A 14,623-nucleotide genomic window follows, 5' to 3' on the forward strand; every position below is an offset into this window, starting at 1 on the left:
CAATTCACTTGTCTGTTCATATATATATATGGTTTTAGATTAGAGCAGGAAACAATATAAGTGGGTGAAATTTTGTTCTGCTGAAATCTGTTAATTTTGTCACCAGCTCCAGCAAGGGTAGAATCTCATCGTTTATTAATACACTGGAGAGATCTACTGCTTGTTTTTTATCATTGACAGTTGGTGGCTTACAGTGTTTTGGCCACTCAGTGCGTACTACCCTCTGTAGTACTGAATATTGGTATTGGGAATATGGCTGACTGAAAGGAGGTACATGGAGAAACGTTACACAAATAAACTGTTCTTGGAGAAAGAATCACATGGTGGGATTTTGATCCACAAAGAACAACAGTTCATGGGTGCCTGTTGTGATTTCAAACAAGCATTGCTTTGTTTGTTAGCTGAGTCTGTGGTACTCATTTTAGTGTTCTTAGGATGTTCTCTTCCCCTTCTATTTGTTATGGAAAATCATGTGTGCAGTTGTTTTGCTTTTAGTTATTTCTCTTTCTTTTGTTGTGTGGTTGCTGTAGATGGGTTGCCTATGATAAGGAACGCTACAAAGGCCATCAGTACTTGCTGGAGGAGGGAGATTATGAAGACAGACACTCATGGGGGGGAACTGACAGTGTCCTCCTGTCTTTCCGGTTCCTTCAGGCTGTAAGTACTTTTACAAATTTCACACAAATTATGCACAGTTCTATACATAAAGAGGAAGGTTATTCTTCGTATATGGTACAGCTGTCTTGGGTTTAGTCATTCCATCTTTTGCCCAAGTTCATTCTCATTCTTTTCCTACTTGCTGAAATTTAGACTGCACTGTATACATTGTAAAGCAGAAGCAGGTTCTAAATAGCCTTTGTAAAGTTAATACAAAGAATGTATCATGCAGAATTCCTTGTCTACCTGACAGATTTTCCAAGTATCTCACTTCTGCACTTCAAGCTATTTGAATGTCTGAAACAGAATTTTCTTAGAAGTTTAACATGCATAAGTGTACAGTGTAGTTCTTCATTAAAATAAAAATAGCTTTTCAACACAGCAGCTGTTGCAAGCCTTAAAACAGCATTACCCTCTGTCTCTGTGATTTTTATGCTAGAAAATTTTGGCAGCAAAAATAATCATGGTGAAAAAATCCCTGCTACTACAATGTGTTTGGTGGGGGCAAAGATTAAATAATAAAAACTGTATCAGAGTTCAGTACTGGAAGCAAAGTTAGACTTTTCAGTGATGGGGAAACATGGGATTAGAACTTCTTTATCATTTCCTTTGGTTTGGGGTTTTTTTGTTTGTTTGGGGGTTTGGGGATTTTTTAAAATTATAGTAGGAACTCTGTGAGCTTTAAATACAGCTGCAAAGAGTGGCTCCTTCTGAGAATTAGATTGTTCACTGTGAGACTACTCAGTCTTGTATTCTCAGATTACTCATCTCATCTGAGGAGATGTGGTATTTCTGAGCCAGGAATTTTGTGAAGTTTGAAGACAGGTATTTAGAGCAAACTCATTGTCTCAACAGTCATTATTTTTTTTTTTTAAAAAAAAAGTTAATGTGAACCCAAAAAAGCCATGCTTAAATTCACAATTTGCAGTTTTGATTTTTATGAAAGGCACCTAGGAAAAGCTATATTTATAATCGGAATCTATCATATAACTTAAAATAAAGATAGGAGAATAAACTGAATTGAAGAAAAATTTCCTTCTCTAAAGAGTTTATTTTCAGGTTTCTGAGAAAAACAGGCAGGAATTTTCTCCTAACTCCTCATTTTGAAAGTGCAGAATCCTATTCAATTACTGACTAATCTTAGTTTTTCTTTCTTTTCAAGCTTATACATAGGATACTTTAGTAACTTAAACTGATCTTTTAAAATCTTCCTCTTAGCAAAGGGCATAATTACAAGCTTAAAATTGTGCACGTGCCTAGCAGGGATGACCTTCCACATATATGCGTGTATTTAATTTGACTCACGCCTAGAAGAGTCAGGATGCTCAAGCCATTAACATTTTTAAAAACAGGTATCATTCGCACTCATATATAAACATATATCATTCAAATTGGCATATAAATATATATCAATATGTACATATTTATAATAAAAGTGTAAGTAATACTTTTCCTTAAATTGTAGCATAACTAAAGGCAATGAGCTAGTTGCCGATAAAATGACTAATGGCACTGGCATTTTGTTGTTCAGCTTCACCAACAGATTGACGGCCTCTCTCTGATGTGCAATAGGTCAGTGTTCAGGCTTGCCACATGCTCCCCTCGTGACTCTGTACATGATACTTAAGGTCAGGATTTTAAAAACATTTTAGTACCAAACTCTTGTTTTCAAGGGGACCTGGGCAAAAATCCAAAACTATTCTGTGTGCTTAAGGCCCCTCGCTACACAGAGAAGCTACTGGCTCTTCTCCATAATCTCAGAAATTCTGTCAGCAGAAGTGCAGTAAAGGTTGCGATGGTCTCAGAGTCCACGGGCGGTGTTCCTGGATATCAGATCTTTATTGCTCTTCCCTAGAAATTCTGGTTTAGTCAGATGAATTCAGGAGTCTCTATAGAAGATTAAGGATTTTGTGAGATGTAGCAGAGTTGCATTATTCGTGGTCAGCTTAGGTAGGGAGTGGGGTGGGCACTGGCCCTGCTCTTTATATGTACTTACCAGTGTGGACTCATGTAGGGGCCAATCCAGTTAAAGCGGTTTTTTGTTTTGGTTTGGTTTTTTTGCTCTGATGTAACACCAGGTGACCTTGACTGTGTTGGCTTTAAGGCCAGCCCAGACCTGTAAACAATTTAGCCTGGCTCACATGATATGAAGCTGAAGCTAATGAGCCCTGTATACCTGAGTCAGCTCCAGGCAGAGTCGGATCAAATGTCTTTGTGCCGTGCTCCCAAAGCAGGGAGCATGGTACAGAAGCACGTAAATGGCTCTGCAGAGAGCCAGGCCGGGTACGGTGTGCCTCATGAGCTTGTGTCAGTACTGGCTCTGTCAATGTGGCTTATTACTATGCAAAGCTATTCAGATGTTCCTGTGCCACAACGCTCAACGTGACAGGTTCCACCAGAGCGTATTAGCACTAGGAAAATCCAACCCATGTTTCTGTACACATGCCAGTGACTGCAGTTGAGTTGAGGTATGAATTTAATTTCCTGACAAATCAGAAAAGTTAGACATTGCATGCAAAAGAGGGATTGTTGCAAGTCATCCCTCCCCACCCACTGGTGAAGATGAACACGCATGTAGGCATACTGCAAGAGCTTTCAGTTTTTGTCCGTCTTAAATATTTCTGCTGTGAACAGTCACAAGCTGTAATGTGGGGACTCAGGGAGTGTTTTGAAAGCAGAGATAGAAAGGACTTGTAGAATTGTTTTTTCCAGCATACTGCCAGTTCTGTTATCAGCATCTCTATTGGACACACTGGAGTCAAATCCAGGGCTTGTTCCTGGGGGCAGACAGCAGTTTGTACTGTGTGCTGGTTTGGGGGGGCAGTTGCATCTGCTTCTTTTCTGCAGTGTCAAATGAGAGAATGCGTGGAGCTGGGGTTTCCCTGTGGCTGCCGCGATCAGGGAAAAAGAGAAGTTTCTGAGTCTTTTTCAGTGGAGCGGAGTATGTTACCTTTTGGAGCTTTCCCACTAAAGTTTTCAAGTCTAAAATTATTTGCCTTGTTCTGAAAGTCCGTTTTTAAGTATTTCTCCTGTTGCTTATTGTAAGAGAAGCTCTAGTGAAAATCTAGGGAGGGAAAAATGATGGCTGAATTTGAAACGTGTTTTAAATGTAATTACAATTGTGGATGTATTTCAGTATTTTAAATTTAGTCAAAGACATTATGTGCAGATTTGATCTAAATGGCTTTTCAGGAACTGTTGGAAAGTCCTTGCTTTAGGACTGTTAAGTGTGGCTGGTTTTCGTTTGCACTAAAACTGCACTAGTATGTTTGTTGTTGGTTTGTTTTTCTTTTTCCTAAAAAGTAGTCTGAAGCTGCAGTTGTTCATGATGATTTTGCCAGACCTGGCACTTATAATTTCTAATGTATACCTGAAGTAGTTGCAACTTCTTAAATAAATGAAAGAAGGAGATGGTCAACATAGTAGGAAAACCAGTTTTACTACAGAATTTGTTCCGTCACTTTTTAGCATCCTGTAAACAATGCAGAGAGGTTGAGCCACATCAAGTGTTCATTCTAAAATTGGCTTTCATTAGTCATTGTGCTTGAATCCTGTACAAAGGCATGGTGTCCTCTAAAGAGCCTGTTTTATCAAGTTCACCTGACCAAATGAATCTGGCTGCATGCTTCACCTAGCCTTAATTTCTAAGTGTTTTTTGATTGTTATAAGTCTTTGTTTTCTCAGTGTAGCCTTCAGCGTACTGCGCTCTGGTTGGTAGCTTCTAAGTGCTACAGCAGCAAGTATTTAGTGTAATAATTCCTGTGATGGTGTCCTCATATGTTTATGAATCTGTGTCAGCTCCTGTATTTGCTCGATAGCCTTTTCTCTTGTTTGCAAGACTTACTTATTTTCAGCTTATTATAACATTGCTGAACGTTTCGGAAACACTGAAATGAATTGAGTTCATGCTTTTTGTTAAAAGTTAAAGGAATAAAGTGAACGGATTGTTGTTTACCATTTTCCCAAGCAGTGACTGAACTGTATGCTTAAAATCACTAAGTGGTTAAAAAGTGGAAGATTTGAAACCCAAATTCAAATAATGTGAAACTGTGCAAGTAATCTGGTCAAGCAGCTATGCTAGTTGAAAGCGTAAAGCAATGTTACGCAGCTATATAAGAGAGAACGTGACAGTGTTGTGTGGGATTTATTTTATAGCTATAGTGATAAGTCATGCAACGGATGTATCCAAAAACTATAAACCCCTTGTGCTGGAAAGGTGATCTTGCCCAATCCTTTCCTCTCCATGATTATTGCCTTGTCACTGGGAAGGGATGAAGAAGGACAACTTGAAGTAAAAGACTATAGTCATAGTAATGCTTGGAGTAGTCATTTGTGAAGCTGTTGGAAGATCAGTGCTAAATCCCCAACCCTTCTCTTTCCCATGCAGGCAGCTTCGCACTCTTAGTCATCCTCATAGAGGAAAGTATGGTGCTCAGGGGCAGCAGGTTCTTCCTCTCTTCAGTGGAATCCACTGAAGGCCATATCAGATTGCCGGGGTGCCAGCTAGGCACTTCAATGCCAAAATATCCTGTAAAGGTCCACGCAAGGGACCTAAGTGCCTTCACTGCTTTATAAAACACCATCTTTCAGGCTACAACTCTTTTCCAAAATGTTTTATGTTGTGAAGTGTCACTGAGCTGTGACACACAGCCTGTCTTCTAACTCCTGTGCTGCCTCTTAGGATTTCATAGAGTCATCAGTGGCACTTTTTCAGTCTGATGATGAAGATGGGAAAGCATTAGACATCGTCAATGAAGAAATCCCTGATTTGGAGCAGGCTGGATTTGGCCCAGAGACGAGGTCGATTCTTGTAAGAAGTGGAGTGTAAGTCTACTGAAATACATGGATGGAAGAATTAAGTATTTTTGAGCACAGTTGGGTTTGGGTACATGTTTTGACACAATGTATTTCACATGATACAGGTGGTAAACATTTGGGGGAGAACAATGTTTCTCGAGGTTCCCTTGATAAATGGGAGAGGAAAAAAAAATCATGGTTTTCTCAATCTCATGCCGACACCTTGATTTGTGTCTAAGCATTCTCATTACTAGAGAAAGCTTGTGATGTCCCTCCAGAGGTCACAGACTGGAGTTTCATGATACAGGAGCTTTGGCAGTAATACAGAAGAGGGATTTTAGGTATGTTAAGAACTGGGATACCTGTTGGGACCAGTGGAGCCTGTACAGAAAGGATGAGCTGTGCCTTATTTGTAATAAAGTCAGGCTGCTGTCACTGAAAATTAAAATACTTTTTAGAGAACTATTTAAAGTAAAAGCAGGGGGTTAAACCGACAGGTGTGGAAGAACACCCGGTTCAATCCGATACAGCCTGCAGGGTGGACTTGGCTAACTTTCGATACGCATATGTGAAGTCCAAGAGGAAAACAAACAGCACAATTGCAATAAATAAGGAAGGTAAATTAGACCACCTGCAATGTCTGTTGACAGAGATATGCAGTATTAACTGATGGAGCAAGGACAAAACTTAAAAGTGCTAGAAGCCTAAAAAATAGCGTGGGGGAACTAGAATGCTTGGCATGAAATAACAGCTCTGATATAGCAGATACAGAGATTCACAGGAAGGATAAGCATAGGAGCTACCAACTCTATAGGAATAACAGAGTAGGCTAGTATAGGCAAGGAGGTGGTACTGTACATGAAGAATGATATCAAGTGCTAAAACATAAAATACATTATGGGAAAAGAGCACTATGTGAGACATGTGGGTGGAAATTCCAGACTTTAATAGTAATTTTAGAAGTGCAGTATTAACACTGTCATACCTACCCTGATGGTGGTAGGGATCAGTAACCATTGAGACTAAAAAAGCTTCAAACTTAGGACAGATAGCAATAGTGGGGGATTTGAACTGCTCATGTAGAGACTGGATATTCGTGTCTTGTGAGGATGAGATACAAGGATCAAAGGCTGGGACTCAAATTGGAGAAGAGATGGCTGAGGAGTGATACAAATGAGATCTGCAAAATCCTGAAGGTAGTAGACAAGCTTAATTTAGCAGCGTTCACAGAATCCTGCGTGACAATTGGGGGATGCTTTACAAAACTGCCTGAAGATTGCTTTAAAGCAGATTTAGAGGTGGGGAGCAAAAAGCCTTTCTTATACCAAAGGCAGTGAATTTCTGGAGCTTGTTGCTGAAGGAGGCTGTGGTAGTGGATAGCAACAGGAGGTTGAAAAAAGCATTAGACAAATTAACGACAAACAGATTCATAAAGAGGTGCTAAAAGGACTAGAAAAGGAGCTGCCCTCTAATACCCTAATGTAACAGTCATGGGCGTATGGTAACTAACAGAGGAATGTACCGCCATTAGCGGCGTCTCTCTAACTAGCCTCCATCTACTTCTGCCACTGCCAAAGAACGTGTACAGGGCTAGAGGGACCCTCGGTCTCATGTAGTTGGGGGTTTCTTCTTAAATTGCAACGGGGAAAGCAGGGTGGGAGAAGCTTGAACTGCCAGCCATTGCAAGCTTTTGCTTTATCTCATCTTATCAAGGCTTCCTCATTTACTTCTCTCTCTTCTTGCACCATTTTTCTTAAATCCAACTGGAAAAGTTGGAAGAAAGCCCTTTTTGGGGGAGTGCTGAACAGGTGAAGATTCAGCTGAGAGAGATTCCAAACCTTGTCAATTAAGTGTCTGTCTTCTGGGCTTCTAAGCAAGGCATCATCTCATGCTGAATCTCTATTTGATAGAAAGGCAGAGACCCAAAGTTGTGTGTTTAACGAAGTAGTATTTGCAAAGTAAAAGCAGAAAATCAAGTGTGTGACAATTATGCGCCTCTCATTTGGTTTAATGTTACACTGTCTGTCAAATGAACTTATCAAGAAAAGTCCAAAGAAAATTGTTCTATTTAACTCATTAGTATTTTTATCAAACTACACAGAAAAATGTGATGTTTTCGGTTTAATTTTTGTGTCATTCTCCAGGTGGGTCGCATACCAGCAGAAATACTTCTGTGGAGAACAATATGTATTGGAGAAAGGAAAATACAAATGTTTCTTTGACTGGGGAGGATCTAGTAAAATCATCATGTCAATTCGACCTATTAAGTTGGTGAGTTACCAGAACTTGTTAAGAGGAAATCTTAGAAGAAATGAGGCCTTTGGAGTTCAGAGTGTACAATAATGTTATAATGTAGGCTGTGCTGTTTAATCAATTTGTCTGTTTACTTGGAAACGATTTAAAGACCCTTGTGAATGACATAATGAGTCTGTTCAGGATGGAGGCTGAAATGGACGCTCTGGATCTTTCTATCTGTTGAGAAAATTGTCAGGGAAACTTCATAAGAAGAAATTCCCTTTGGCAGACTGCCTTCATGGAAAGAATAACCTGGCCTGGAAAGATTAATTTGCCTTGAAACATAGTCATTTATAATGCCTAATTGATAATGGATATAAAGATACTTGAGAATTTATCTGGCCTATATTGTTGTTGTATAATAGAGGTCTGATTTTTTTTTTCCTTATTTTTATGCTAAAATATTTGTAATACATATAGTGAATAAAGACAGGAAATATTTTTAATCCATTATTAAATCCAAGGTAGTGCAACTTGCCCAAATAGATTAGTGCCAGAACTGTCAAAACCCTAATGCAAAACAAAGACAATCCTCAGTAGTAAGTATATAATAAATTATACTACTGCACTGAAAATAGGAAAGGAACATTTAACCTTATTTTGAAGAGCACATGTTGAAAGAGGTGTTGCAGTCTTCTGTTGTTTTTAACTCTGTCTTTCTTCAAGAAATAGACTCAAAGCAGAGACATTTACATGGACTCTGATCCACATTATGTGAGCTAATGCTGATGCAAGTTCTCTGCGTGAAAGGCACTGAACAGTCAGGCAGGTAGTTGTGAGCTTACAGGCAGATGATGGCAGAGGCTGGGGAAGATAATTGTGCCAAGAGCCTGGGAAGTCTGTTTTTCTCTGCTCTTGAGTTCATAATTAACAAATTTCAGGAACTTGACATGTCTTCCAGGAAATTAATTGTAATTAATTTTATTTATTTATATGCATGTATATATATTTATTATTGCAGGAACCGCTTGGAACGAATGAGCCTCCACATTTGGTATGTTGACATTATACAGCAGTCTCTAGTACTTAAACTACATTTAATAATTAAATACAGGTAATCTTGAATGTCTTGCTTTGTTACTTCAGATGATACCGCAGTATTATCATCTCCATACAGCAGACAGTTGATGGAGGAAACTGGTAGATGTATAAAGGTTGAGTTTGCTAATGTTCTGCTCTTTGCTTTATTCCAGATTATACCCTTTAGTATTCTGTCCTCAAAAATGCAAGAAGTTCAGTAGTTTTGAGTGACTTTGGGTCTCTCTAGCTATTTATTTTCCTCTTTTTTCCTTCTTGTTTCCGGAAACTTGCTATCGCATGCATTCATCCTTCTCTTTGTGGCATATTTTCTTTCCATTATTTTGCATTGTATCTGGTTTGTCACTATCTTGTTCACGTATGAGGTGAAGAAGAAAGCATAAACTGCAGAAAATTGAACTGCACCCTTCAAACCTGCAGATGCATCAGCAGCGGAAGATGGGTTTTTTAGTCCTGTATGCTGGTAGCTCTGCTCCTCGTAGTCTCTCAAGCATGTATAGCCTCTCCTTAAGGAGTAGGCACCACTTGCTCTGTGCTCCCCTTTTCTTCACAGTTACATGGTAACTTGGTGACAACTTATAAAGAGAAAGCGGTCCCTATAATTCACTTTTAGTCTCAAGCACGTGTTAGTTTAGGGCTTTACACTTTTTGTCCTTACCTTACAAGGTTATGTGCCATTAATGTACCTTTGTGATAACTTTCAAAAACCAAAACCCACTTTTAAGTGTTTGTGCTCGTCACCAAGTGTGGTCTGTTGTCTCCCACAACATTGTGTCCCAACAGGGCTCTCCTCCTTTCCTGCATTAGTTGTTTGGTTTCTCTTTTTCTGTCCTGGTGCGTGCTGCTAGCATGAGTGATGATCTGAGTGGTTATATTGCCGTCTCTATGACATGCTTTTAATTAAGCAAATTCAGAAAACTTTATTTCAAGAAACATTAATTTCTTTCAGACAAAAGAAACTTCAGAGCTCAATGGTTCTGTTTCAGAAAACCAGTATTTGGTCATCTGGCGACAATTTTGCTCTTTCTTGCTCAGATGGGTATAATAGCTGTGAGCGCATGGGAAATACATACATTGTATTACTTAGCAGGTTGACCACACCCTTCTTTTTCTCCAAGTATTCTAGTTCTACAATTTTATGATTAACCCAGGACTACAGGAAATGTTTCCTGTCTGAAGACATAATTGGTGTATTATTTTAGTCTTAAACACTGATTTCCTGCCAGACCTATTCATATGGCAGTTTGCAGCCAAATTCAAAGACTTGCAAGTACGTTCACAGTAAGGCCTTGGTAAATGATACCAGATAAAATAACTGACTCAGAGGAAACCGCTGGGATCGAAACAGTTGAAGATAATGTTCTCTCTGTCTTCAACGCTTCTGTTTTTTCAGGATCTCCCAAAAACTATTATTTGAGTGATTTAATCCAGTTTTGCAGACCTTTAAGATCAATTCAAACCTTTGAAGTTTCAATAAATTGTGCTTTACAGTCTTTTTATTTCCAGTAATATGTGGAAAAAAAACTGTGTGTGTGTACATGCACAGTCACCTTTAAATACTGACGTGCTAGATTGTTTTGCCTTTTTTGTTCTCTAATAGCAGTCTTAACACCATTTGGAAAACAAAAAACAAAAAAAAAAAACAAAAAAAAACCAAAACAAAACAAAACACTATCCTGGTTTTCATAGGATTCTACCCTAAAGCTAGGGAAGAAAGAACATCATTCGTGTTGCTACAGTTCTTTTAGGAGGGGAAATATTTTCAGTAAGTTTTTATGGGAAAACATTTAATCACTTAGGATAAGTACAGGATGGTCTTTTGGATAAATATGAAGAATTTCCCATTCAGAGTAAAATAAAAGTTTCCATGTATGCAACAGTCTCTCAGTCTGGAACTTCAACGTATGGTGTGTATGAGCTGGCAAATCCTTAAGCATCCTAATGTTTGACCCTTGTATAAGCCATATACCGGTTATTTTGAATGATTATACATTCTTCCACCTTTAATAAATGTATGTCTGAGCTAAGGGAACTGTTCTCACTGTCTACAAGACTGTGTCTCTCTTTCACTTCTGTTTTTAGTTGCTCATCAGAAATTGAAAAGCAACTAAATTTTTTTAAATCTCTCAGTAACTCCCCTGACCTTTTCCTCCCGCCAGGCTCCGTAATAAACAAAGTACATATAATGTAAGAATGCCTAAAATCACCAACTCTAAAAAGCCATTCATTTTATTTATTAAAAATAAAACTTGGTTTTGCCCAGCAAGAACAAAGCCTCTTTCAATAGCAGCTGACTTGTACAGATGATTTAGGAAGCAGAGATAATTGCTGTGATAACTTGTATTTGTATTTTAACATGCTGTCCGTTGACTTTTTAGGAAGAGAAACCTCCTGTAGTAATGTCAAACCCTGACAAAGTAGAGATAGCTGCAGTTTGAGACTGATTGCAGATATGCAGTGTTTTCACTGAGGAATCGGTACTTCACCCCAGCTTTTGTCAAAGACCATCGTTCATTATTAGATATATTCTGTATAAAAATGAGTTACAGATCTTTTTTAAAAGCCTTGCATAGCATCTGGCCTATGAAAGAAAGACAGTGTGTATATATATATTCCTTTATAAAGAACTTGAGATAAGTGGGTAGAAAATACTATGTAATTACAGCTTAAATAGATGCTTTGTGACATAGCAGTGCAATTATATTTACAGAAAAATCAGTTACACTTTATTCATTATATTGTAGCTGATTTGTGTTCTCCAATTTGCAGTTACAGCATACAAGGCCAGGCTAAGCCTTTCTTGTTCTTTCTAACAGGAAACATATTCATTTCTTTTAAAAACATAGACTGAGCTTTTCCATAAAATCATTTGCTGATACTTGTGTTTGGCCTTCTTGCTCTGTACTGGCAAAAGCATCTGATTTCTTTTCTTTGGCAGGAAGCTAGGCCAATTTGGGGCATGAAGGGGGAAGTAGGTCTTGCAACAGCCATCGTGTTTCTCTTCCATTACAGAATATGAGCTGTTCTCTTGATACAGTTAAATTTTTCATTCTTTTCCAGCCTCTCTTTCAGGCTTTAAAGTGAAATTCACCTCAGTTACACAGAGGCAGACCAAGGGTACAGAATTCTAGGCAACTTTGCTATAGATCATAGGCTATATCATACTACTTTTTTTTTTTCCTTTTTTTCTTTTTTGTTTTACTGCAACACTTTCAACATCATTGCTTTTTCAGGGTGAATTGATCACATCTTACTGGTGGGGTATGGTTCAGTGTGTCTTGAAGTTCTTCACCATGGCATGTAAAAACATCTTAGCTGAACTTTGTAAGTTCATGGTGCATCTACCAGGCTGTACCCAGTTCCCCCAGAAATTCTCCTGCTAGTTCTTAAATGAGAAACTACCTGTGATCACTGTGGTCACAGAAGATTTCAAGGCACTTTGTCAATAGTAGCCCGGTATCTTTTGACCAACGCTTCCCCATCCTGTTTTGAACACTGGATTGCTGAGCTGTAGCAAGAGTTTGCTGCAGTTCAGGGGTACTTTGGATGGAAGATAACATCCTTCAGTCCTAGCCGCCTTTTTTTTTTTTTTTTTTTTTCCTCTCGGCCCTCTCCTGCTGCAGTTGAACTTACGCTTGATACCACTGCCTTAGTATCACTGGGAAGCATCCTGTACCAGTCCCAGAGACGATGAAACACTTGATCTTTCTAAAAATAAAGCAGCTGTAGAAATGTAAAAGATTCTTTAAATGAGAATTCATTCTATTTATTTATCTGTATCTTTGTGAATTGAACGGATACTTCTCTAAAAGCACAGCTATCTCTGTTTACATTAATAATAATGCATTCATTTTCCTTCTAGTCATTGGTTTTGTTTTGTTTTGTTCTTGTAGCTCAAAGCTTTCAGTAATACACATTTCCAAGGAGCATGTATAGATTTCACAGCAGAAGTTTCTGATTTTACATCATTCATACCATGTTCTTTTAAGGTTCTTCGGGGATGGTAAGTCTGTTGTTTTACATGCCACCATTTTAAGTAATATGAAAATTTTTTTAAACGCTACTAAATTTCAGACAGCTGAAAGTGCATAACCCATGCCCATCGTATTCCATCATGTCTTAGACCCTTTGTCTTGCAAAGCATCTCAGTACCTGTCGTCCTGTCATTTGTTTGGGTAGTATGCATTTTGCTTTCCCTGTGGGAAGTTTGCACAGTTACTGTGATTCTTTTTTTAACTCCAGTTAGAATTTATTCCAGATTTTGAGAACTTGGTACAGTAGAAGTGTCTGCATTCCACTCACGTCGTTTGACTCTGGAACTGAGATTTCTGTACCACGTGATTTGATTTTGCTGCTTTGGTTGCTTTGTCCGCATAGCCTTTCAAGTCACCTTACTTTTAAGCTTAAGAAGAACAAACAAATTTTTTATTCCTTATTTCCTTAGCAAATATTAAATCTTGAAAAAAACATACTGTTAATAAGCAGCTAGAGCAGCTAATCTTTTTTGTTACATTATTCTTGCAGTTGGCTCCTGTATTACCAAGGGGAAATCACTGACAATCACTGTGTGCTGGAAGAAGGCCTCTATGTTGACCTCAGTTCCTGTGGCTGCCCGACTGCTACAATCAAATCCCTCAAGCCTATTCAATACGTAAGGACTTTATTGAAAAAAAATATAACATTTTGGAACTCTTTTCCTAGTCAGATGTCTGAAGCAAGTGCTTGCGCTTAACAAACTCCCACTCAGGGAAAAGAGCGAAGTTTGTTTTCTTGGCTTATGGGATTTTTTGGGTTAGGAACAAGCCAGGTCACTTGTAGGTGCACACTCTTGGGTGTTCTGGGCTCAAAGTTGCTCTCTTTTGTACAAGTTGCATTGGTTGGCACTTTTCTGACTGGTCTTCATAATACAGCTCAGCAAGCTTAGTACACAGTGAGACGTTTTGTCACGCCAACTAAGCAGACGGGGCTTTTTTTATTAGGCCTACAGCCAAGGTTCAGGCTTAAAGCAAAGTACACACAGAAGACATGAAAATTGAAATTACAAGGTAGCATATACTTGCCATAATGCTGTTTCATTTACTAACTGTTTTACGGAAATATAAAAAACGTTTTCACCTCCTAATGGCATCTCAAATCATGTGGTATAATACACCACACATGTGGCCTGTGAGCTCTGTATGACACATCAGATGGTCCAGTCCAAAGCTCATGGGGCCATCCTCTCTCTTGGTGACTTCTGAGATACAGGACAAGTACTTATTACACATGCATATAGTCTTCATGTAACTTTCAGGTCACGTTGGTTGTACTACCCAAGCACACAACTTGCAGTCAAGTGACCTATTGTAGCAGTAAGGTGAGATATGAGGTCCTCTATGGCCAGGAGATTGGCCAGGAATGCATTGTGCTATCCAGTACAAGATAGGTACGGCCTTTTGTACATCCTGTTGTAATCCTGCACAGAGGACATATGCCTCTGGAGTCTTGCTGTCATGTCTGTGACTTCTTCCTCCCATATCTTGGTGTGCTCCTATGCAAGAGTATCAAAGATAAGCTGGCCATAATGCTGTTGGTAAAAGAGAAGCAAGTGGCTGCTCTGCCCACTACTCTCTAGAGCTGACCAACTTCTCCAAACCTCTTCCTCCTTCCCTGATCACAGAAAACAAACTCAGCCTGTGATGTGTGCCTTTCAATGTAACTCTTACAAAACTAGACTTTAAAGATTACTCAATTCAGTTTTCTTCAAGTATTAAGTCCTTTTTTCCCATTTGTGAACAGATTTTTTTTTTAAAAAAAAAGAACCAACAACAAAAAAAACAACAAAACAAACAAACGA

The 14,623-nt window shown here is 38.7% G+C and overlaps 1 protein-coding gene across 2 annotated transcripts in view; it reads left to right on the forward strand.

The window, feature by feature from the left end:
* CRYBG3 (crystallin beta-gamma domain containing 3) overlaps positions 1–14,623 on the forward strand; it is a 95,014-nt gene that overhangs the window by 62,227 nt on the left and 18,164 nt on the right. For both annotated transcript variants that reach the window (XM_075515716.1, XM_075515721.1), the window contains exons 12-17: positions 531–657; positions 5,339–5,481; positions 7,599–7,725; positions 8,711–8,743; positions 12,681–12,790; positions 13,312–13,438. In XM_075515716.1, coding sequence (XP_075371831.1) covers positions 531–657; positions 5,339–5,481; positions 7,599–7,725; positions 8,711–8,743; positions 12,681–12,790; positions 13,312–13,438 — 667 coding nt within the window. The remainder of the gene's footprint in view (positions 1–530; positions 658–5,338; positions 5,482–7,598; positions 7,726–8,710; positions 8,744–12,680; positions 12,791–13,311; positions 13,439–14,623) is intronic.

Source organism: Mycteria americana, chromosome 1 (assembly GCF_035582795.1).
Source record: "Mycteria americana isolate JAX WOST 10 ecotype Jacksonville Zoo and Gardens chromosome 1, USCA_MyAme_1.0, whole genome shotgun sequence".
Taxonomy (NCBI): domain Eukaryota; kingdom Metazoa; phylum Chordata; class Aves; order Ciconiiformes; family Ciconiidae; genus Mycteria; species Mycteria americana.